The 23129-nt window shown below is 43.9% G+C and overlaps 1 protein-coding gene across 5 annotated transcripts in view; it reads left to right on the plus strand.

The window, feature by feature from the left end:
• Window positions 1-22763, plus strand: part of Cdk11a (cyclin dependent kinase 11A) — a 31648-nt gene extending 8885 nt beyond the window's left edge. For 2 of the 5 annotated variants that reach the window (XM_028891362.2, XM_028891369.2), the window contains 14 exons: window positions 1003-1139; window positions 10259-10381; window positions 11874-11969; window positions 12055-12219; window positions 12614-12679; window positions 13395-13570; window positions 14332-14422; window positions 20093-20214; window positions 20480-20585; window positions 20899-21020; window positions 21106-21213; window positions 21329-21445; window positions 21612-21760; window positions 22005-22763. In XM_028891362.2, coding sequence (XP_028747195.1) covers window positions 1003-1139; window positions 10259-10381; window positions 11874-11969; window positions 12055-12219; window positions 12614-12679; window positions 13395-13570; window positions 14332-14422; window positions 20093-20214; window positions 20480-20585; window positions 20899-21020; window positions 21106-21213; window positions 21329-21445; window positions 21612-21760; window positions 22005-22287 — 1861 coding nt within the window. In that variant the 3' untranslated portion in view covers window positions 22288-22763. The remainder of the gene's footprint in view (window positions 1-1002; window positions 1140-10258; window positions 10382-11873; window positions 11970-12054; window positions 12220-12613; window positions 12680-13394; window positions 13571-14331; window positions 14423-20092; window positions 20215-20479; window positions 20586-20898; window positions 21021-21105; window positions 21214-21328; window positions 21446-21611; window positions 21761-22004) is intronic. The other 3 variants (XM_028891364.2, XM_028891365.2, XM_028891366.1) reach the window with 3 other exon arrangements.
• Window positions 22764-23129: the final 366 nt, after the last annotated feature.

Consider the following 23129-nt stretch of genomic DNA (forward strand, 5'->3'; position numbering starts at 1 on the left):
GGTGAGCGTCAGGCTGGGGATGGCAAGGGTCCAGGTCAGCAATAGGATTTGTGCAGATATTACTTAGGGGGCCAAGGCATATGGATCTTCATGAGTTTGAGACCGGCCTGGTTTACATAATGAGTTCCAGGCCAGCCTCAGCTACATTGTGAGACCCTCTCTCAACCTCCTAATTTCCCAATAAATAGTAAAACTAGCCAGACCTTGAAGTGTATCCTTGTATTTCCATTTCCTGGGGGCTTAGGCAGAAGGATTGCTCAAAGTTTACGGCCAGCCCAGGAGACTTAGTGAAACCCTAAAAAGCAAACAAACCATGATTAAATAACATATCAGGTGTACATATTTAAAATCAAAGAAGCAATTAAAACGTAAAACTCTAGAAACACAGAACCTTTTGTCTAGCCAGAGGAACATGGAAAATGATGAATTTAGCCACCTGGACATGTTTCAGTACCTAGTAAGTTTTCTGCACTCTAGGTGTTTCATGCCTTGTTTCAAGCATAGGTCCTCTGCTGTCCCCATCATGTTCAAGCCCACACTGTCTCAAGCTGGGGCAGGAAGTGGCCCTAGATCTATCTGCCCAGACTCCAGTGAAAGAATTTGTCAACACTCAGGTCTTGGGGCCATGTCTGCCTCCCCACTTTCCCAGAAGGCCTCTCTACCTCCCCTTTGTGTACTCCTGATCTACTGGGTCTAACATGGGTTCTCTGGTATACTTGGGAATCTACATGCTGTGTTTTCCTGGAGCTGCCACCCAAGGCAATATAACCAGTGTGTTTGGAATCTGACAGATGGTGGCCTCCTCTTGTGCTTTTCTTTTCTGCTGTGGCTCACCAGGAATTGCTTGATGATATGCACATATGGATTTGACACCTAAATAGCCATTTTGGGGTTTACAGTGTGCAGATACTCTACATAAGTTGAGCAGAAATCAAACAACCTGGCCTACGAAAGAAACTTCCTGTGGGGTAGGAGAATGATGACTTGGTGTACTTTTTCCAGGGACCGCCTGGAGCAGTTGGAAAGAAAGAGGGAGCGAGAGCGCAAGATGAGGGAGCAGCAGAAGGAACAGCGGGAACAAAAAGAGCGGGAACGGAGGGCAGAAGAGCGTCGCAAAGAGAGAGAAGCACGTAGGGAAGGTAGGACGGATGAATTGCCCTCTTTCTCTGTGGGGCCTCTTCCTGGACTAGTCTGAGGGGATTGACAGTTGCCATAGATTTCACACACATGACTGCCCTACCAGAGGGCTTGTGATGGAACACCCTTTCCAGTTCTTGGCTTCTATGATTACCTGACTAAAACCTTACTCTGCTGGGCTATGATGGCGCACACCTTCAATCCCAGCACTTGGGAGGCAGAAGCAGGCAGATCTCGAGGCCAGCGTGGTCTACAGAGTGAGTTCCAGGACAGCCAAGGCTACAGAGAAACCCTGTCTTGAAAAACAAAAAACAAAAACCTTTCCTGTTTTCTTCCCATTTTAAATTTCATGGCAATATATGTATATTTTCTGTTTTACCCTTTTAAAGAAAGACTTACTTATTTTTATTCTGTGTTTATGTGTTTTGCTTGCATGTATGTCTGTAACACGTGCATGCCTGGTGTCTTTAGAGATCTGAAGAGAGCATCAGATCCCCTGGGACTGGAGTCACAGACTGTTGAGTCTCTTTGTGGGTGCTAGAACTCAAATTTGTGTCAGACTTTCCTTTTAAAGTCTGGCTGAAAGGATAGGCTTGCTGTTGTCATTTTGCTGTTTATATTCTGCATGTCAGATTACCTTTTTGTCTCTCATTTCTGCTTTATTGTCATCTTTGTATCATTGATCTAGTTCTCTCTCTTTGTTTAAATTTATTTATTTTTATTTTACTTGTGTGAATTTTGTCTACACGTATGTCTGTGCACCATATGTCTGCCTGGTGCCCAAGGAGGTGAGCCTCCATGTAGGTACTGGAAATCAAACCTGGGTCATTTGTAAGAACAAGTGTTTTTATCCACTGAGCCAACTATCCAGTTCTGTCTCTATATTTAAGCCAAATATTTAGTTCATGTCTCATTTTCTTTTGCATATATTCTGTATCTGTTTTTTGTTTGTTAGTTTGTGTGGTTGCCATGGGGTCACATACAGCATTCTAAAGTTATGACAAATGTGAACTGATACCAGTTTCACTTCAGTAACTTTATAAATTCTGTTGCTTTTATCCCTCTGAAGCTATTTTTGTTGCTCTTGTCACAAAAATGCATCTTTGCATGTTGTATGTTTAAACTAGTACCTTTAAAAACTCATTAGCCTAATGAAGTGTTATAAATAGTTGTTACCTTACACTAGAACACAGTTTCATTATACACAATACAGTGGGGTTTTGAATTCATCCTTCTTGGTATATGTTGAGCAGAATGAATGTTTATGTTCATAAATTCTGAAAAATGTGAGTTTCAGCAGATACTACTTTAAATGTCCTCTCTGTTCTTCTCTAATCCTACTGGACTCAGCAATCTCAGGTTAGTCCATTGGTGTCCCACCGGTTCTCTCTGGTCTTGGTATTTTTCTTTAGTGGCTTTTCTTCCTATTACTTTTCTTTTTGTGTGTGTTTTTCAAGACAGGGTTTCTCTGTGTAGCTTTTTGGAGCCTGCCTTGGAACTTGCTCTATGGCCCAGGCTGGCCTCGAACTTACAGCGATCCGCCTGGCTCTGCCTCCCAAGTGCTGGGATTAAAGACGTGCACCACCCACTGCCTGGCTTCTTCCTGTTTCTTAGGTCCCATAGTTTTCATTGCTCTGTCTTTCAGTTCACTGAGTCTGTTTTCTGCTTGCTCAGGTCTGCTGTTGGATCCCTGTAGTGGGTCAAATGTTTCTACTGTGGAAGTTTCAGAGGGCTTTTTTTTTGAGTCTGGGTCTCAGATTAGTTCATGTGGCCCAGAACTCACTGGATATCCTGATATGGCATTGAATTCTTCAACAGTCATCCTTCATCAGGTGGCTGTGTGCTGGGAATGTGAGTGTCACCAGTATGTCCAACTGGGTTCCCGATTTTCATGTTCATAGCACCATTTCCTTGATTTTTGCTACATCTTTAGTTCTTTGGGCATCTTTAAAATAGTTGTCTTAAAGTTTTGTTTTTTTGTTTCCATGAAGGCATTTTCAAAGTAAACAATGATATAAGGAGTCCTGTTCATGGTACTAGTAGAGACATAGGACAGTACCCTCAATCTTGCTTTGTCTTCATACCTTAGTGGGCAGGGCTCTAATGGCTAATTGAGTGCCGGGTCCAGGAGTCCACTTTCCTCCTGTGGTCCAGATTATGATAGATAGGGCAGCATAGTTCCTTTATACTTCTGAACCATGCCTGTGAAACCAGCATGGCAGCATGTGCCTTGGACTTAACCTCCATCAGCCTTCTTATCCCAGGCCATGCAGCAGGTAGGTCCTTGCTAGAGAGGTCAAGCAATTGGGCCATGGTACCACTACATGAACACCAGCCATATACTTTCTCTGAGGTCGTGTGGAGGCTGGCAACTTATCTCTCTTCCATTTTTCTGAGGCCATTTCTGTATGTCATATTTAGACTCCTCATTGTTGGCATCTGCCATCAAACCTACATTGGGATGGTTAATTTTTTTTTCCTTTGCCTGGGACAAACACTGCTGTTTCTTTGAATGTCTTGTGAGTGTAGTTTTTGTTGTTTTGTTTGTTTGTTTGTTTGTTATGTTTTGTTTTGTGAGGCAGGGTCTCTACATAGCCTTGGTTGTTCCAGACCTCACTAGTAGACTAGGCTGGCCTCCAGTTGTTTGCTTTGTTTGTTTAGTTCGTTCTTGATTGGTTGGTGTCTTAGGGTTATTATTGCTGTGGTGAAACACCATGACCAAAGCAACTTGGGGAGGAAAGGGTTTATTTGGGTTACACTTCCTCGTCACAGTTCATCATCCAAAGAAATCAGGACAGTTCCTCAAACAGTGCAGGAACCTTGAGATAGGAGCTGATGCAAAGGCCATGGAGGAATGCTGCTTTGTTTCTTGCTTTCCATAGCTTTCTCAGCCTGCCTTCTTAGAGAACCCAGGTCCACGAGCCCAGGGATGGCACCTCCTGTAGTGAATCTTTCTCTGTATTGCCAGCTCACAAAAAAAGCAAAAAAACAAAAAACAAACAAAAACCATAGACTTATTATTAATTATAAAAGCTCATCCTATAACTTAAGCTTGTCCCACAAGCTCTTATAACTTAACCCATTTCTATTAATCTATGTGATGCTATGTGACTGGTGGCTTTTTTTTTTTTCCCAGAACTGAGGACCAAACCCAGGGCCTTGTGTTTGCTAGGCAAGCGCTCTACCACTGAGCTAAATCCCCAACCCCTTTACTCATGGCTTTTACCTGTCCTCCTGCATGTCTTGCTCCCTCTCTGTCCTGCTGGTGACTCTGCCTTTCTTCTTCCCAGAGCTCTCTCTGTCCAGAAGTCCCTGCTATACCTCCTGCCTAGCTATTGACTGTTTAGCTTTTTATTAAACCAGTCACAGTGACACATCTTCACACAGTGTAATCATATATCTTATAACATTTTCCCCTATAAATAAAATATAAATAAATAAAAAGGAAAGTGTTTTAACATAGTAAGACTATACAAAAATACTCCATTATTAATACTATCTTGGTAAGTCTAAAGTTTTGTACCTAATTTACCTTCTATCATAACTAATGAAAACTATAACTACCTAGTCTTCAACTCCATCAAAGACCCCAGAAGGTATAAAATTACCTAAGTAAACAGGAAGTGCAGATCAAGCAAATTCCCAAAACTAAGAAACAACAGTGACAGCTGGCTACCTGGATAGTCATACTGAGGTGTCATCCCAAGTCAGCCTACGGGCCTAAAATATCCAAGAGACTTTCCTGTGAAGCAGGAATTTTGAAGGACTGTCCTACCTTGTCTTGGCAAAATTTGGCAGTCGCCTTCTTTTGTGTCTTGCTTTTCTAATTTGGTGGGATTTTTTTTTTTTTTCAAATTTATTTATTTACTGTGTATACAGTGTTCTGCCTACATACCAGACGAGGGCAACAGATCTTATTTAGATTGTTGTGCCATCTTGTGGTTGTTGGGAATTGAACTCAGTACCTCTGGAAAAACAGCTAGTGCTCTTAACCTCTGAGCCATCTCCAGCCTGCTTGTCCAATTTGGATAACATGCTGTTAACAGTCAAGGCAAGGGCAGTTTCTTGCCCGAATGGCTAGCTTTTGCCAAAAAGAAAGCAAACTCTATATGTAGGTTCTTCAATGCCCATCAACCTTTTTTGAAGTAAATTGGTGCTGCTAGGAGCAGACGCATCTCACTGTCATGCAAAGCCTTATGTTATTAAAACATTTTAAATGCCATATTCTGTAGGTCTTTGAAGTGTTTGAAGATCATCTAAAATATATCTCTGTTTGACCCTGTAAACATACTTAGCATGACTACAAATTTCATTGTTATAAGTGATTAACTACTAACCTGTATTTTTTGTTGTTGTTGTTGTTTGTTTATTTATTTATTCATTCATTCATTCATTCTATTATCAGCTTGATACAGTACAAATTCTTATCCTAATAATGAAATGTTTCACTGAGGCTTGCCCAGTGATTGACTAAAACCAAAACTGATTATAAACCACAGTCATCCTAGGGTCTCCCTTGCTATCTATGTAGCCTCCCTGGTTCTGTGGGTTGGAGTCTGATTGTTTTTTGCTTTATAGCTAGTATCCACTTATGAGTGAGTACATACCATGTTTGTCCTTCAGGGTTTGGGTTACCTCACTCAGGATGATATTTTCTAGTTCCATCCATTTGCCTGCAAATATCATGCTGTCATTGTTTTTCTCTACTGAGTAATACTCCATTGTGTATATGTACCATATTTTCTTAATCCGTTCTTCAGTTGACTGGTATCTAGGTTGTTTCCAGGTTCTGGCTATTTCGAATAGTGCTGCTATGAATATCGTTGATCATGTAACTTTGTGGTATGATTGAGCATTCCTTGGGTATATGCACAAGAGTGGTGTGGCTGGGTCTTGAGGTAGATCGATCCCATTTTCTGAGAAACTGCCATACTGATTTCCACAGTTAACCTGAATTTCTTCATTATCCTAAACAGCTCATAATAATAACTTTCAAGGACTAGAAATTTAAATTACATTGTTAAATGAGCTGCATAGGTACAATATCTTAAATAAAAAGTAGAAACACGTGTACAATATGTTGTAACAAAATTAACCTTAAATTTATATCAGTATACAAAATGTCATACTATTGTAAAATATTTACAATAGTGGTTGTTGAAAAGTAAACTAAAAAATCCACCCTTTTATCCCATCATTTCTATTCTGTATCCACCTTTTTCCCTTCAGAAAGAGATCCCTGAGTAAATCTCTGTTGTTTAGCTTTTTCCCGTGACCAATTTCAACATTTGACTAACCCCTCACCCCCGAGCTCAGAGAGCTGACATCTTTAGGGGACCCTGAAAAAATTAAGATAATGGTCATGTTCTGAGGGAGCTAACTGTTTCCAGTCTCGGTGTGATGAGAAAGTGCAAGGCTTATCTGCAGTCCTGGCTGGAATAGTCTGTGAGGCTGGACCATCTCAGCCAGCAGCCTTGAAGCTGTTCTAGATACAGAACTCTGAGGAAAATGCAACAGAGGCACTCTGGGAGGCTGGATCATCTAGGCCACCCATTTTCATTGGTGTTTGGTCCCCTTGCTCTGAAAACAAATTTTCAAAGGTGACATACATATCTGCATTAACAACCTTGAATGAATCCACAGGCTTTTGTTTTCTGTGGAATCAAAAACATAACCTCAGCCAGGCGGTGGTGGCGCACGCCTTTAATCCCAGCACTCGGGAGGCAGAGGCAGGCGGATCTCTGTGAGTTCGAGGCCAGCCTGGGCTACCAAGTGAGTTCCAGGAAAAGGCGCAAATCTACACAGAGAAACCCTGTCTCGAAAAACCAAAAAAAAAAAACATAACCTCTCCTCCAATGCAACATATTTTTTGAATTCTTTTTTTTTTTTTTTTCCCTGAGACAGGGTTTCTCTGTGTAGCTTTGCGCCTTTTCCTGGAACTCACTTGGTAGCCCAGGCTGGCCTCGAACTCACAGAGATTTGTTGATAGAGTTTTCCTGCCTTGCCCACAGTCAAGACAAATCTTTGTCACCCACCAGTCCCACAGCCGCTCAGACCCAACCAAGTAAACACAGAGACTTATATTGCTTACAAACTGTATGGCCGTGGCAGGCTTCTTACTAACTGTTCTTATGGCTTAAATTAATCCATTTCCATAAATCTATACCTTGCCATGTGGCTGGTGGCTTACCGGTGTCTTCACATGCTGCTGGTCATGGAGGCAGCTGGCAGTGTCTCTGACTCAGCCTTCCACTTCCCAGAATTCTTCTCCTCCTTGTCCCGCCTATACTTCCTCCTGCCTGGCCACTGGCCAATCAGTGTTTTATTTATTGACCAATCAGAGCAACAGATTTGACATACAGACCATCCCACAGCAGAGATTCGCCTGGCTCTGCCTCCCGAGTACTGGGATTAAAGGCTGTGCCACCACCGCCCGGCTTGAATTCCATTTTGAAGACATTTTTAAAATATATAGGTTGGTTTAATTTAACAGATTCCACAATCCAATGTCTCTCACCAGCTATCATTTGTTCATCAGCAATCAAAAAATTCAGAGTCAGCAAAACACCATATAGGATCCATAATGTGTATTTTCCATCTTTACCTGGCTTATCCTTTTTATATTATTTTGTTCTCTCCTTAAAGACTTTATCTTATTATTTATAAACTAATTTTTTAAACTGTCTATACCCATTTTCCGTTCTCTTTTAAGCCTCTACACATTTTAAATCATATTATACCTTTTTGGAGGCATTCTGTGTCTGGACCTGGCTTTACTAAGCATCTGCAACCTTCTCTGATCACCCGAGACAAATCTTAAACTGCATGTCAGCCTCTGCATGGCTCAGCTAAGCACATGGTGCAGGCGGCTGGCTCAAGCTCACAGACACTGTGTGACACTGAGCACCAGCCCACCTGAGAAACTCTAGGACTAGGAAGCTCCATTTGGCTCCTTGTCCAGAACTTTTCTTAGCTTTCATATACCCTGTGTTTGGATATTTGAGCCCCCACAGTGGGCTGGACCCCCTCCCCCATCGGTCACTAATTAACAAAATGCTCTGCAGGCTTGCTTACAGCTTCCCTCTCATGGAATTAGTTTCTTAATTGAGATTCCCTCTCTCAGATTACTTTAGCTTGTGTCAAGTTGACATAAAACTATCCAGCACTGTTGGTTAGTAGTTTTTCTTAGACAGGGTCTCTCTGTGTAACCCTGACTGTCCAGGAACTCACTATATACCCCAAGCTAGCCTCCAACCCACAGAGATACACCTACCTCTGCGTCTGCATCTGTGTCTGTCTCCATGTGCTGTGATTAAAGGTGTGTACCACCATGCTGGGTCTTGTTTGTTTGTTTGTTTGTTTGTTTGTTTGTTTTTCCTTTTATTTTACAATACCATTCAGTTCTACATATCAACCATGGGTTCCCCTGTTCTCCCCCCTCCCCTTACTCCCAGCTCACCTCCCATTCCCACCTCCTCCAGGGCAAAGCCTCCCCCGAGGACTACAATCAACCTGGTAGACTCAGTCTAGGCAGGTCCAGTCCCCTCCTCCCAGACTGAGCCAAGTGTCCCTGCATAAGCTCCAGGTTTCAAACAGCCAACTCATGCAATGAGCACAGGACTCGGTCCCACAGCCTAGTTGCCCCCCAAACTGATCAAGCCAATCAACTGTCTCACCTAATCAGAGGGCATGATCCAGCTGGGGACCCCTCAGCCTTTGGTTCATAGTTCATGTGTTTCCATTCATTTGGCTATTTTTTTTTTTTCAATAATTGAGTAAAACCGAAATTTATTATAAGCCACAGTCGTCCTAAGGACCTCCACGCTATATATATAACTTCCATGGTTCTATGGGTTGTGGTCTGATTGTTCTTTATTTTATATCTAGAATCCACTTATGAGTGAGTACATACCATGACTTGTCTTTCTAGGTTTGGGTTACCTCACTCAGGATGATTTTTTTCTAGTTCCATCCATTTGCCTGCAAATTTCATGCTTTCATTGTGTATATGTACCACCCACATTTTTTTCATCCATTCTTCCATTGATGGGCATCTAGGTTGTTTCCAGGTTCTGGCTATTACAAATAGTGCTGCTATGAACATAGCTGAGCATGTATCTTTATGGTATGAATCAGCATTCCTTGGGTATATGCCCAAGAGTGGGATGGCTGGGTCTTGAGGTAGATTGATTCCTAATTTTCTGAGAAACCACCATACTGATTTCCACAGTGGTTGTAGAAGTTTACATTCCCACCAACGGTGGAGGAGTGTTCCCTTTGCTCCACATCCTCTCCAACCTTGACTGTTATTGGTGTTTTTTGATCATATCCATTCTGAGTTTATTTATTTTTTAACTTGAATATTTGTGATTGTTGGTACTGTCCATGCTGACAGTTGGCTGGCACATCCTCCTATGGTAATTCTAAGTCTGCCTGTCTCTGGGAATGTACAGTTACTTTCTAGCTTCCCCTGTGTATACAATGGCTTTAATATCCGTGTCCTTAAATATCTAGCTACTAAAAGAGGAAAGGAAGGAATAGAAGTGGGCATAAGTGCCCTGTCCCTTACATTCTCTCTAAAAGACCGCCTAACCAGAGTGAGGTACAATCTCAATAGCTTGTCTGCTTTATCCCTCTGGGGCTACAAACAGCATCGACAGCATAGGTCTTTGGTGATTGGGGAACTCAGAATAACTGGTTGCCCTAGAGACAAGGGTGGGCAGCTTCTGCTGTGCTAACAGCTACATTGACCAGAATTAACCAGTTTGTTATCCAACCCTCCCCTGGAACTTGAAGACCCTCAGTGATTCCAGTTTCACACTTATTGCCTACCACAGGCCAAGTTGACGTTATGGTGCTGCCTGGCATTTCTCACTCCACCATCTTCCCAGAACTCTTTGGCACCCACCTTGGCCTCTATGACCAGTGAAGATCATTCTAGAAGGTTCTCTGGTCAGCTGATAACCTCCAGCTTGGAGCTTTTTCCAATGAGTTTTTGGCCTGTGATGTTGAAGCTTTTAATGCCATGTGGATTTGTAACACCCTGGCAGTGGTACACAGGGTGGAGCCATGTTGGGAAGGCTACTCCCAGCAACCTCTCTGCTCTGTTTCATGTGTACAGTCTCTGCACATCACCGTACCATGAGGGAGGACTACAGCGACAAAGGAAAGGTTGGCCACTGGAGCCGCAGCCCTCTGCGGCCACCACGAGAGCGCTTTGAGCTGGGAGACAACCGTAAGCCAGGTGAGACCAGGCAAGCATGAAGTGTCTTTCCTGGAATATATTTAAACAAGAAGTTTTGCTTTTTTAACAATTATATATGAAAGTGCCATAATGTAACCTATTATTTTGTATTAAATGCTAACCTAAAAAGCTTATTTTTAAAATGTGGGGGGAAAACAGTTAATGACATTAAGGAAAACCTTGCCTAGCAGTTTCTTTGGCACAATAAAATCATGTATTGGTGAGCCATCAAGATGGCTTAGCAGGTAAAAGCTCTTGCCAAATGTGCTGACCTAAGTTTGATGCCTGGGATCCACATGACAGAAGGAGAAACTTACTTGCAAGAGTTGTTCTCTGACTTCCACACATGCTCCCAGTAAGGCATGTGTTTCTTTTTGTTTGTTTGTTTCTTTGTTTTTTGTTTTTTAGACAGAGTTTCTCCGTGGGCATGTGTTTTGTTTTTATTTTTTTATTTTTTTATAATATTTTTTTAAACTTTATTTTTTATATGCATTGGTGTGAGGGTGTCAAACCCCCTGGAACTAGAATTACAGACAGTTGTGGGCTGCCATGTGGGTGCTGGGAATTGAACCCGGGTCCTCTGGAAGAGTAGCCATTGCTCTTAACCACTGGGCCATCTCTCCAGCCCCTTGTTTTGTTTTTTGTTTTTTTTTTAATATTTATTTATGTATTATGTATACAGTATTATGCCTTTGTACCTGCAGAGGGTGCCAGATATCATTATAGATGGTTGTGAGTCATCATGTGGTTCCTGGGAATTGAACTCAGGACCTATTGGAAGGGTAGCCAGTGCCCTTAACCGCTGAGCCATATCTCCAGCCCCGGGCATGTGTTTCTTAACTGAGATATTTGTTGCTAATATTTTTGGAAGTGTTCTTTCAGTTAAAATATGAGTGGATGAACTATTTGCAGGGAAGCTGATCATTTTGTAAGCTACATGTTAACTTTTGGGTGGTTCTGGCTTGTTTATTTAAGAACATTTTCCTATGGCTGGGAATATACATAGTTTGTAGATTGCCTGCCCAGTGTTTGATCCCAAGCACCACATTAAAAAAAAAAAAAAAAAAAAAAAGAGTATGGTAGGATAGGTTCTTAATCCCAGTCTTCATGAGTTAGAAACTGGAGGATCAGAAGTTTAATGTTATTCTCTGCTACGTAGTTAGTTCTAGGTCAGCCTGGGTTATATGAAACCCTATCTCAAAAAGGAAAATATTAGGACTGGAGAGCTGGATCAGTAGTTACAAACACTTGGTTCTCTTGTAGAGGAACTGCATTCTGTTCCCAGCACTCTCGTGGCAGCTCACAACTATTTGTAATTCCAGTTTTAGGGAATCTAACACCCTCTTCTTGCCTCAGCATACACCAGGCACACATGATGTACATACATACAGATAAATACTCATAAGATAAAAATCAGTAAGGTAATTTTAGAAAGGAAGAGTAATTTTTAAAACATCTCTCCAAATTCACCTGTGTATGGTTTATTTCAAAGTAAAAGAAGAGAAAATAGAAGAAAGAGACCTTCTGTCAGACCTACAGGACATCAGTGACAGTGAGAGGAAAACCAGCTCAGCCGAGTCTTCATCAGGTACCTGAGGCCACCTGGCTGAGGCTCGGATGCTGCTGCCAGAGGCAAGCCAAGGTTTACCCTGTGACTTTGTTTTATTCTGTAGCAGAATCAGGCTCAGGTTCTGAGGAGGAAGAGGAGGAGGAGGAAGAGGAAGAAGAGGAAGAAGGGAGCACTAGTGAAGAATCAGAGGAAGAAGAGGAGGAAGAAGAAGAAGAGGAGGAAGAGGAGACTGGGAGCAACTCTGAGGAAGCCTCAGAACAGTCTGCGGGTGAGTATCTGGCAGGTTGTATGAATTGTGCTTTTGTAAATGTAGTTCATGTTCACTGTAGAGTTTAGGTACTGCAGAAAAACCATTTGAAGTCTAATGTAAGCATATACCCAAATAAAGGTGCCTTACTCTGTGACATTCACATTGACTCCACAGTTGGGAGTGGAAATGTGGTGGTTCAATGGTAAAGTGCTTGCCTATTTTATGTGATGCTCTGGGTTCAATCCCTGATACCTCCAGGGAAATAAACCCCCAGATTGGTAGCTAAGAACACCTGGTATTTTCCATACCTCTTGCTAACCATTAGGTTGGCCTGATACAGGGTAAAATGGCAGTTCCAAGTCCAGCTCTCAGCTCCACGCTGACCTGAGCACATGCCTGTTTTCTTTTGCAGAAGAAGTGAGTGATGAAGAAATGAGTGAAGATGAAGAGAGAGAAAATGAAAACCACATCTTGGTTGGTAAGGACCTCTTTGTGGTAGTGCCTGTCCCTGTATAGTGATTCTCTGAGTGAGGCTGCCTGGTCCTGTTAATTCAAACCATCCACAGCACGCAATACCTCCTAAACTGAAGATTTTCCCTGGAAACAACAGAACTGCTGCCCTGACAATGTCCAGAAACAGAGGTAGCCATCTGAGAGATGGTATGATTCCCAAAGGACACATCTTTGGTCACTTTGCAGCCTGTGCTCAGCGTGGCTGACATTACTGAGAGGAAACAGCTTTATTTGGAGGGCATCCTGCTGTGTGCCCGCTGTGACTTAGGTGCTGAGGAATTCCAGGGGTTTGTGCTCAGGGAATGAGGTTATGTTGGAAAGCAGTTTCTGTGTCTGGTGCACAGGCACTCTTATGGGATGGGAGACCTGGCAGGGCCTCGAGCAGTTAACAGGGTTGTGGCTTGGTGGACATGAGTTCTGGGCCTATCCACTACATGTGGCATCTACCCTCATCCTATGAGCCCAGTATCTGGTTCTGGCTCAGATTCTGACTTTGCCTAGATCACCAGGGATACAGGCCTTGCTCAAGTACCTTTTTCCCAGGGATGGGCCTTGTACTGGCTCTTTCTATGGAGAACACAGGACATGCCACTCCTATATAGCACTCAGAGCCCCAGAGCAGGAAAAGGGATGGCTGCACTTAATTTCTCCTGGTCTATAATTAGATTTAACTCTCAAAGTTCCAGAGTCGCGATTTGACCGAGATTCTGGGGACAGTGAAGAAGGGGAAGAAGAAGTGGGTGAGGGGACCCCACAGAGCAGTGCCCCAACGGAAGGAGACTATGTGCCTGACTCTCCAGCCCTGTCGCCCATTGAACTAAAACAGGAGCTGCCCAAGTACCTGCCAGCCCTGCAGGTCAGACCCCTCCCCACTCATCCCAGGCTAGTTCCCTGCTTTGCTATAGAACAACAATGCTTCTGGTGCTGATGTCTTTCCTGAAGTGCTGATATTCTCCATACAGTCTGGCTAGTCATGGCATCAGCCTCTCAGGATCCTAGCCATGGTCCTTCCTTATGCCTGGCAGCACTGTGGGGCTTACTAGGTGCCAAGAGCCATGTGCCGGTGTTTCTGCCTTTGCTTCATCCCTAGATATGGCAGGGGATTCAGTAGAAGGGCATAGGACTGCAAACGTTTGTTTAGGAAAATGCCAGTGAAAAATGACACTGCCTGGAGGATTTAGAGGTGTGGTCATCCTGGGTATGTTACCACCATTCTGAGCCCTTGTCACCTGCCCCCCAGTTAGTGCTTCCAACCAGTTAAGTCTAGCTACAGACCACACAGAGTAGTAGACAGACCCAGTCCATGGTATGCATGGAAGGTTGGCACTAGGGACAGGCAGGCCATGCCTTCTCTAGGTTGGCATACTTCACCAGGCAGAGGATGCAGGTGTAAGAGAGATGATTTTTCATGCCAGTTCATTTAATGCAAAAGTGGTACTTGGTCTTGGAAGGAGCAGAGAAAAGAACAAGTTGTTTATTCATACCAGCATTACATACTTGGTTCTTCTGAAGTTGCTTAGGCTAGTTTACTACTATATCTGCCCTGTACAAGGCACAGATAGTGTGTTAGGCTATCAAATATTACTGTTGAGCCCTCATGCCCTACTTCCTCCACAGGGATGCCGGAGTGTAGAGGAGTTCCAGTGCCTGAACAGAATTGAAGAAGGCACCTATGGAGTAGTCTACAGAGCAAAGGACAAGAAAACAGGTAGGTTATCTATTAAGGAAATGTTAGGGCCAGGGACTAGTCAGCAGAAAACTCTGGCCTGCCCTGGGACAAAGTCATTTCCTAAGTAATGATGAGTTGGTTGCCCTGTGTTGGTACAAGGTCAATCTTGGGAGTTCTGAGAGGCAGTGGTTTCCATGGAGAGCCTCAGTCTTTGTGCAGACTCTAGAAGGAGTTGAGTGTCCTGTCCACAGCAGCTGGCCTGTGGTCTCTGTCTGTGCACTGTGTCAGCACATGGTTGTTAAATATGGATTCGCATTTCCATTGGATCTTTGGAAGCACCCCTACCCTTTCCTTGGTGCCAGTTCTCAGGCCACTTTGTACCTGTATACCTAACACCAGGTCTTAACTCAGATGATGCGGACTTGAGCCTTTTGGTATCTTCGGAAGTCAGAGGTCAGCTGTTCTACTGTTCACCATGACAGTAGGTGGCAAGTTCCCGAGGTGAAAGATCAGGCCAGGAAAGTAGCAATAAGACTGGAGAGTGCTTTTATAGACCCATAAGTTGGGGCCTTTTCCTTTTATTTTTATTTTTTGCAGTGCTGGAATTCTAGGCATTCAACCACTGTAATATACTACCTGCCCAAGCTTTTGCTGTTCTTCAGTTATTATATATTATTATTATTATTATTATTATTATTATTATTATTACTGTTTTTTTGTTTTTGTTTTTGTTTTGAGACAGGGTTTCTCTGTGTAGTTTTGGTGCCTGTTCTGGATCTCGCTCTGTAGACCAGGGTGATCTGGAACTCACACTCACAGAGATTGGCCTGCCTCTGCCTCCCAAGTGCTGGGTTAAAGACATGCACCACACACACACCACCACCACCACCACCACCACCACCACTACCACCCCTCTAACCCCATCCACACCCACATCCATCCCCAGCTTTAGTTACTTTTTTTGATACAAGTTCTTACTATGTATCCCTGGCTAGTCTGGAACTCCCTATGTAGACCAGAATGGTCTTAAATTCACAGACATCTGCCTCCCAAGTGGTGGGATTAGAGGTATACACCACCATCTCTGTCTTGTCTTACTATTTTTAAGACAGGGTCTCTCTGAGTACTTGTGGTTGGCCTGGAACTTGCTATGTTGACCAGGCTGGCTTTGAGCTTCCATTCCTCCTGATGCTAGGATAATGGGTATATGCCAACACACCTAGCCACATTAAAGTTTTTTGTCCATATTTGTTTTCTCAGTTGTTTGGGGTTTTTTTGTTTGTTTGTTGTGTGTTATGGGTTTTTTGTTTTGTTTTTACATGATTTTTTAAATTTGTGTGTGTATATATATATATATATATATATATGGAGGAGGAATTTCATGTGCTCATGAATACAGATGCCCACAGAGTCCAGAAGCAGGTGTTGGAGTTCCTAGAGCTGTAATTACAGGAAATTGTGAGCCACCCAACATAGGTGCTGAGAAACAAGACTCAGGACATCAGGAAGAGTGGCAGATACTCTAAACTCTGAGGCCTTTCTCCACTTCCTTTACATGATTTTTAAAATTTATTTTCTGATAATTTTATACATGTACACAATATATCTTGATCGTATCCACCCCCAACACCTCTCCTTCACACCTTTTGTTGTTGTTTTTTTTTTCTACCTAATTTTATAACTAACTTGGTTCAGTTAGTGCTGCCAGTGTGTGCCTAGGTGTGGGTCCATCCACTGGAGCATAAGCAGCCTACCATAGACCACACCTATGAGGAAAATTGGTTCTCCCAAGGATTGGGTCTCATGAGCCCCTCCCATGTCAGTGTTGAAATGTTGACTGGCTTGATCTTGTATGGTAACCAGCTGCTGTGAGTTTATGAGTGCAATAGCCATGTTGTGTCCTAAAGACTGCATTTTACAGTACCCCTCCCCATTCTTCAGCTTTTAACATCCTTTCTTCCTCCTCTTTCATGATGTTCTCTGAACCATGGACTGAGGATGATATCAGTGTCCCATTTTACATGAACAGTTACAGGTCTCTGCATCAACCACTGCCACTGGCACAAGAACCTTCTCTGACCAAGGTTCAAAGAAGCATAATCCATGAATATAAAAATAAATATTTAGAAGCCGGGCGGTGGTGGCGCACGCCTTTAATCCCAGCACTCGGGAGGCAGAGCCAGGCGGATCTCTGTGAGTTCGAGGCCAGCCTGGGCTACCAAGTGAGCTCCAGGAAAGGCGCAAAACTACACAGAGAAACCCTGTCTCGAATAAACCAAAAAAATAAATAAATAAATATTTAGAAGACAATTTGACAATGTGAGCACTTAGCAAAACAACAGTAATAGGTTCCCTCCTTGGGCCTATGCCCTCCCCAGCCATGAGCAGATTTACAGTATCAGGTATAAATTCTCTTCTGTGGAGTAGGCCTAAAATCTACGCAGAAAGCCATTGGTTACCCCCATAACAGTCATGTTACTGTTTGCACCAGTGGGCACATTTTGTCTGGAAGATGGTATTGTGGCATGCAGGGTCAGCTCTGGGTAAACCACTGATAGCTTTTCTTCCCCAGCAACTTGCATAGCATCTCCCAGCACTACGAAAGCTAGCCAGTAGGGAGGAAGTTTCCTTCCTGGTCAGTTCCAAATTGATTTCTTTATGTCTTGCATTCAGAGTGTGTGGTATATTCGGAGGTAAGGTCTTACCATATGTTTATGGTGAGAAACCAAGAGCATTAGCAATAGCCTGTCTTTGTTTTCAGGACCAATAACTTGTAGGGAAGTACCCGTGCCCAGCACTGGATTATCATTTAATGACCCATGTCTTCTGAGCAGGATTGTCCACCCACATAGGGCAGTTGATAGGTGTAGCAATCAGGTCATGTCCAGGCCATGCACAAGACTGAGCCAGTGAGACTCCCTTTTAAAAAAAAAAAAATTATATTGTCTAATAAGGAGTCTGGAGATAGCTCAGTGGTGGTTAAGATTGGTTACTCTTAGCTGGGTGGTGGTGGTGGTGGTGGTGGTGGTGGTGGTGGTGGTGGTGCATGCCTTTAATCCTAACACTTGGGAGGCAGAGGCAGGCAAATCTCAGTGAGTTTAAGGCCAGCGTGGTCTACAAAGTGGGTTCCAGGACAGAGAAACTTTGTCTCAAAAAAAAAAAAAATTGATTACTCTTCTAAAGGACCCAGGTTTGATTCCCAGCACCTACATGGTGGCTCACAATGATCTGTAACTCCAGTTCCAAGGGATCCAGTGCTCTCTTCTGGCCTCTGTGGGTCCTGTACATGTGTGGGACATTTAACATATATTCAAGCAAAATACCTGTATGCATAAAATAAAATAAGTTAGATTGTATTATCTTTCAAAATAGTATGGTTCCATAAGGACTTTTCATATCTCTGTAGTTATTGTTAACCTACCCCTTATTCTTTGCTCTCCTCATTGCCCCTCCCCATCTCTGCTTAAACCTTTAACCCCAAGTATACCTTTATTTGTTTTATTTTTTGTTTGAGGCAGGATCTCACTATACAGTCCTGGCTGTCTGGAACTCATTGTGTAGACCAGGCTGGCCTCAAACTCAGAGATCCACCTGCTTCTGCTTCCTGGGTGCTGAGATTAAAGATGTGCCCCACCATGCCCAGCACTCCCCCTAAATTTAATATCACATGTATTCTACTATCCTCTGCTCCCATTAAGGCCTATTCTATTTCCTCCCTATAATAGGCTGGTCTGGAGGTGCTATTTGTCAGTTATTGCCCTTAAGTGGTCCAGGTGCTATTCAGAAATTCCTTACCTATGCCTATGTTTTGGAGTGTACTCCCTACTTTTTCCTCTGTCAGCTGGTGAAGACAAAGGAGAGCATCTTAATTCACAGTCTTTTAACAAACTGAAACACCACATAACAATTTATCAATATAATATGTATTACAGCAACCTTGTGACAGAGCCCTCTTCTCTGTTCTATTGATCTCTGTCTTTATGCCAGTACTGTGTTGATTTTATTACTATGGCTTGGTGTGGTGTAGCTTGAAAACAGACGTGGCACATACCTTTAATCCCAGCACTTGGAAGGCAGAGGCAGGCAGATCTCTGTGAGTTCCAGGCCAGCCAAAGGTACATAGTGATCTGTGGACACAAGGACCTTTGTGTCCCTCAACAGTAGTCCATCACTGAAGGAAGTCAGGACAAAATTCAGACAGGGCAGGAATCTGGAGAAGGACCTAATGCAGAGGCCATAGAGAGTTGCTGCTTACTGGTTTGTTCAGCCTGGTTTATAGAGGACCCAGAACCACCAACCCAGGGATAGCACCACCCACAATGAGCTGGGCCCTCCACCATCCACTAATTAAGAAAAGGCCCTACAGGTGGTTGTATCACTAATAAAGAAAATGCTTTATGGAGGCATTTTCTTCAATTGAGGGTTTCTCCTTTCAGATGACTCTAGCTTGTATTAAGTTGACATAAAACCAGCTAGGACAACTATTATAGATATAGTATATCTATAATATATAATAATATAACTTTCCTATTTGAATTCCTTTTGTTTTGGTTTGGTTTTGGTTTTTTGAGACAGGGTATCTCTGTGTAGTTTTGGTGCTTGTCCTGGATCTGGATTTATAGACCAGGCTGGCCTCCAGCTCACAGAGATCAGCCTGACTCTGCCTCCAAGTGCTGGGATTAAAGGTGTGCACCACCACTGCCTGGCTTTTTTTTTTTTTTTTTTTTTTTTTTTTAGGACTTCTGGTACTATATTGAATAAGAATGGAGATTGTGAGCTCCCCGCCTTGTTCTTCATTATTAGTGGAATGCTTTTTTTCTTCTTAATGTGTACAGGTGTTTTACTTGCATACTTGTCTCTGCACCATGTGTATACCTAGTGCTAAGGAGGCCAGAAGAGGGCATCAGATCCTCTGGAACTGGAATTAAAGATAGTTGTAATTGTTCATGTGGGTGCTGGGAACCAAACCTGGGTTTGGGCAAGAGCAGTTAAGTGCTCTTAACTGTTGAGCCATCTCCAACCCCTGGAAATGCTTTTGAGTTTCCCCATTCAATATAATGTTAATTGTAAGTGTATCACATTTATCCTTTACCATGTTGAGATTTGTTCCTTCAGGAATTTTCACATGAGAGATGTTTGATTTTTGTCAAAAAGCCTTTCTTGGGCATTTATCAAGATAACACTGTAATTTCTTTTCCTGAGTCCATTTATGTAATTTATAACATTGATTTGCATACATAGGTTGAACCATCCCTGCATATTTTCAAAAAGCCAATTTGATCATGATGTATTATCTTTTTGATGTGTTCCTGGATTCAGTTTACATTTACATGGTTTGTTTGTTAGTTTGAGGCAGGCCCTCTCTATGTAGCCCTGGCTGTCTTGGAACTCACCATATAGACCGGACTGACCTTCAAATCACAGAGATCTCTCTCCCTCACCAAAATGTTGAGATTAAAGGCATGTGCCACCCCAGCTGGCTATTTTGGGTTATTGTGTTTGTTTGGTTGGCTTTTTTTTAGTTTGGTTTTGTTTTGGGTTTTGTTTGGTTTTGTTTTTGTTTTTGTTTTTTTTTTTTGAGACATTGTCCCACTCTCTAGCCTCAAACTCATGGCAGTCCTCCTGCGTCAGCCTCTCCAGTGTTGGGATTACAAGCATGAGCCACCATGTCCAGCTTACACAGTTTTTTGTTTTGTTTTTTTTTTACAGATGAAATTGTGGCTCTGAAGCGGCTAAAGATGGAGAAGGAGAAGGAAGGCTTCCCAATCACGTCACTGAGGGAGATCAACACCATCCTCAAGGCCCAGCACCCCAACATCGTCACTGTCAGGGTGAGGCTCAGTTTCCACATTTGGCATGCCCTGACTGTATGGGAGGCTTATCCCTTGAAGGGACAAGAGAGCAGGGTTTACGGCATCATCGTAGGGCCAGGTGTTAGCACTTCCAAAGGTATCATTATCCCAAGATCTCTTAGTAGGTCTTTGCTGCCCACAGCATATGTCTTCAATTTCAGGTTTCCCAGAACCGGTGCTTGCCAGGGTGGGGTTGGAGGTAAAAGCCATGCTCAGAATCCATAGATCAACTGTTAATTCCTAGGAAATCGTTGTGGGAAGCAACATGGACAAGATCTACATTGTGATGAATTATGTTGAGCATGACCTCAAGAGCCTAATGGAAACCATGAAGCAGCCCTTTCTGCCAGGTATGGCTGAATGCCTCCCTGGACAGCGGCCAATGCTGTCCAGTCATGAGATAAAAGCAGAACACCCTGTCTCTAGTATGTTGTGGTGGATCTCTGAGCAAAGGTAGGAATAGTGCCCTTCTAGTGACTGTGTGAGTAGTGGCCATAGTGAGCTCAGAACCACCCTGGGCTGGAAGTGTTCCTGGAATGAACTTGCTGCAGAAGTCTAGTTGAAGCTGGTTGCACAAATAACCCAGAGACCCTGGACCCTTTTGCAGGGGTGTTGGGAACTCATGGGGGAAAGGAAGCATGTGTGTGATCTCATTACTCACAGGGGAGGTGAAGACCCTAATGATCCAGCTGCTGAGTGGGGTGAAGCACCTCCATGACAATTGGATCCTGCACCGTGACCTTAAGACCTCTAACCTTCTGCTGAGCCACGCTGGCATTCTCAAGGTGAGCCCCTATTCTTTCCCACCTCACCCCTGGAAACCCCGTCCATAGCCTGGTCTTATAGGCCACCCTGTCCTTATTGTTATAGGTTGGTGACTTTGGGCTGGCTCGTGAATATGGTTCACCCCTCAAGGCCTACACTCCAGTTGTCGTAACCCTATGGTATCGTGCCCCAGAACTGCTGCTTGGTGCTAAAGTAGGTTGAAGAGGGGTCTGAGAACATTCCTTGCCCCATGGTGCCTTTACTCAAACTGATGGCTGACACTAATGTGGACCTTCAGTCATCTGAACCATGTTCTCTGGACTTTCAGGAGTACTCCACAGCTGTGGACATGTGGTCAGTGGGCTGCATCTTTGGAGAGCTGCTGACACAGAAACCTCTGTTCCCTGGGAAGTCAGAGATCGATCAGATCAACAAGGTTTTCAAGGTGATTATTAGGGCCAGCCTATCTTTCTAGAGAATGGCTGGAAATGTGTATGCAGAACTGGGATCAGGATTGGGACCACATTGTTTTCTTTTGGTGGTCTCTCTGATAAAAGCGACATGTAGGCGCCATGAAGTGCATGTCTAATTCAGAAATCTCTGTTTTTCAGGACCTGGGGACTCCCAGTGAGAAAATCTGGCCTGGCTATAATGACCTCCCAGCAGTCAAGAAGATGACCTTCAGCGAGTATCCCTATAACAACCTCCGCAAGCGATTTGGGGCTTTGTTATCAGATCAGGGCTTTGATCTCATGAACAAGTAAGTCTGAGGGTGGCACCGTCGGCAGCCACTAGGCTCCAGGCTGGTTCTCTTGCAGAACTGCCCTGGGGCCTGGAAGCCCCTGAATACCAGGTTTTAGGAGATGCTGAGGCCCAGTGGGTCTCATCTCCTATCTCAACCTAGCTCCACAAGTATCCACCAACATGCGTTGCTTTGTCTGTGATGGGCGTGTATGCCCTGATCCACACAGCAGATACTCACTGTCAAATGCCATTCTCTTCAGGTTCCTGACATACTATCCTGGGAGGAGGATCAATGCAGAAGATGGCCTCAAGCACGAGTATTTCCGAGAGACTCCCCTCCCCATTGACCCGTCCATGTTTCCCACATGGCCCGCCAAGAGTGAGCAGCAGAGGGTGAAGCGAGGCACGAGTCCACGGCCCCCCGAGGGGGGCCTGGGCTACAGCCAGCTGGGTGATGACGACCTGAAGGAGACCGGCTTCCACCTCACCACCACCAACCAGGGAGCCTCAGCCGCTGGCCCTGGCTTCAGCCTCAAGTTCTGAGGTCACATTGACTGACCCTGGCCAGCTAGGTGGGACAGGCAGACCTGCTGAGTCAGGACAACCTTGGTTTTTCTGTTGTTGTTTGTTCTCTCCATGTTGTTATTTGTTTTGGGACAGGTTGTAAATTTGTAGAATTAAATCACATTTTTCCTTCTGGAAAGGAAAGGCAGTTTTCAGAGGTGTCTATCTTTCCTAGTGAGGAAGGGTGGGGCATCTATAGGTGCCAGAGTAGATGGCCAACCCCTCCGCACAGTAGGATCTGGTCTGGAGCAAGCTGGAGTGGTCTGCTTGTCAGTCTTGGAGGGTGGTGGCTTGTGTGGTGCATGAGGCAGCCTGATAGGCACTGGGGTGTCTAGACCAGCCCCATCTATACAGACCTTGGCTCCCAGATCCAGGCGTGTGACAACTCCAGCCACAGTGGGTTTTTATACGAGGTTGTTAATGTTTTAAGAAGTAGTAAACTATTCTTGGAGGAAGCTCTCCCATATGTCTTTTTTTTTCTTCCTAGCATGCTGGTTCTCTATTGGGCCTGGTGGGTGTCTCAGGGATGGGAGCTGCACCTATGACTGACTGCTTGGGTCCTCGGCCTCTTCCCTATTCACACTGAAGCCTTTCCTAGGGCCCATGCACATCCTTCTCTCAGCACACCCTAGGTGATGCTGCTGATCCCTGTGCTTCATTTTAACCCACTGTTCTAGAGGCCATCTTGGCAAAACCCTTCTTGCCCTTTGGGCTATGTCCTCACAAAAAGGGCTTTGCAGAAGTAGTGGAGTACTGACCCCAGGATCCCCACATCCAGGTGGGCAGAGATTGGCCTTCCCTCTTCCCATGAAACAGCACAG

The sequence above is a fragment of the Peromyscus leucopus genome, chromosome 2 (genome assembly GCF_004664715.2).
Source record: "Peromyscus leucopus breed LL Stock chromosome 2, UCI_PerLeu_2.1, whole genome shotgun sequence".
Lineage (NCBI taxonomy): Eukaryota > Metazoa > Chordata > Mammalia > Rodentia > Cricetidae > Peromyscus > Peromyscus leucopus.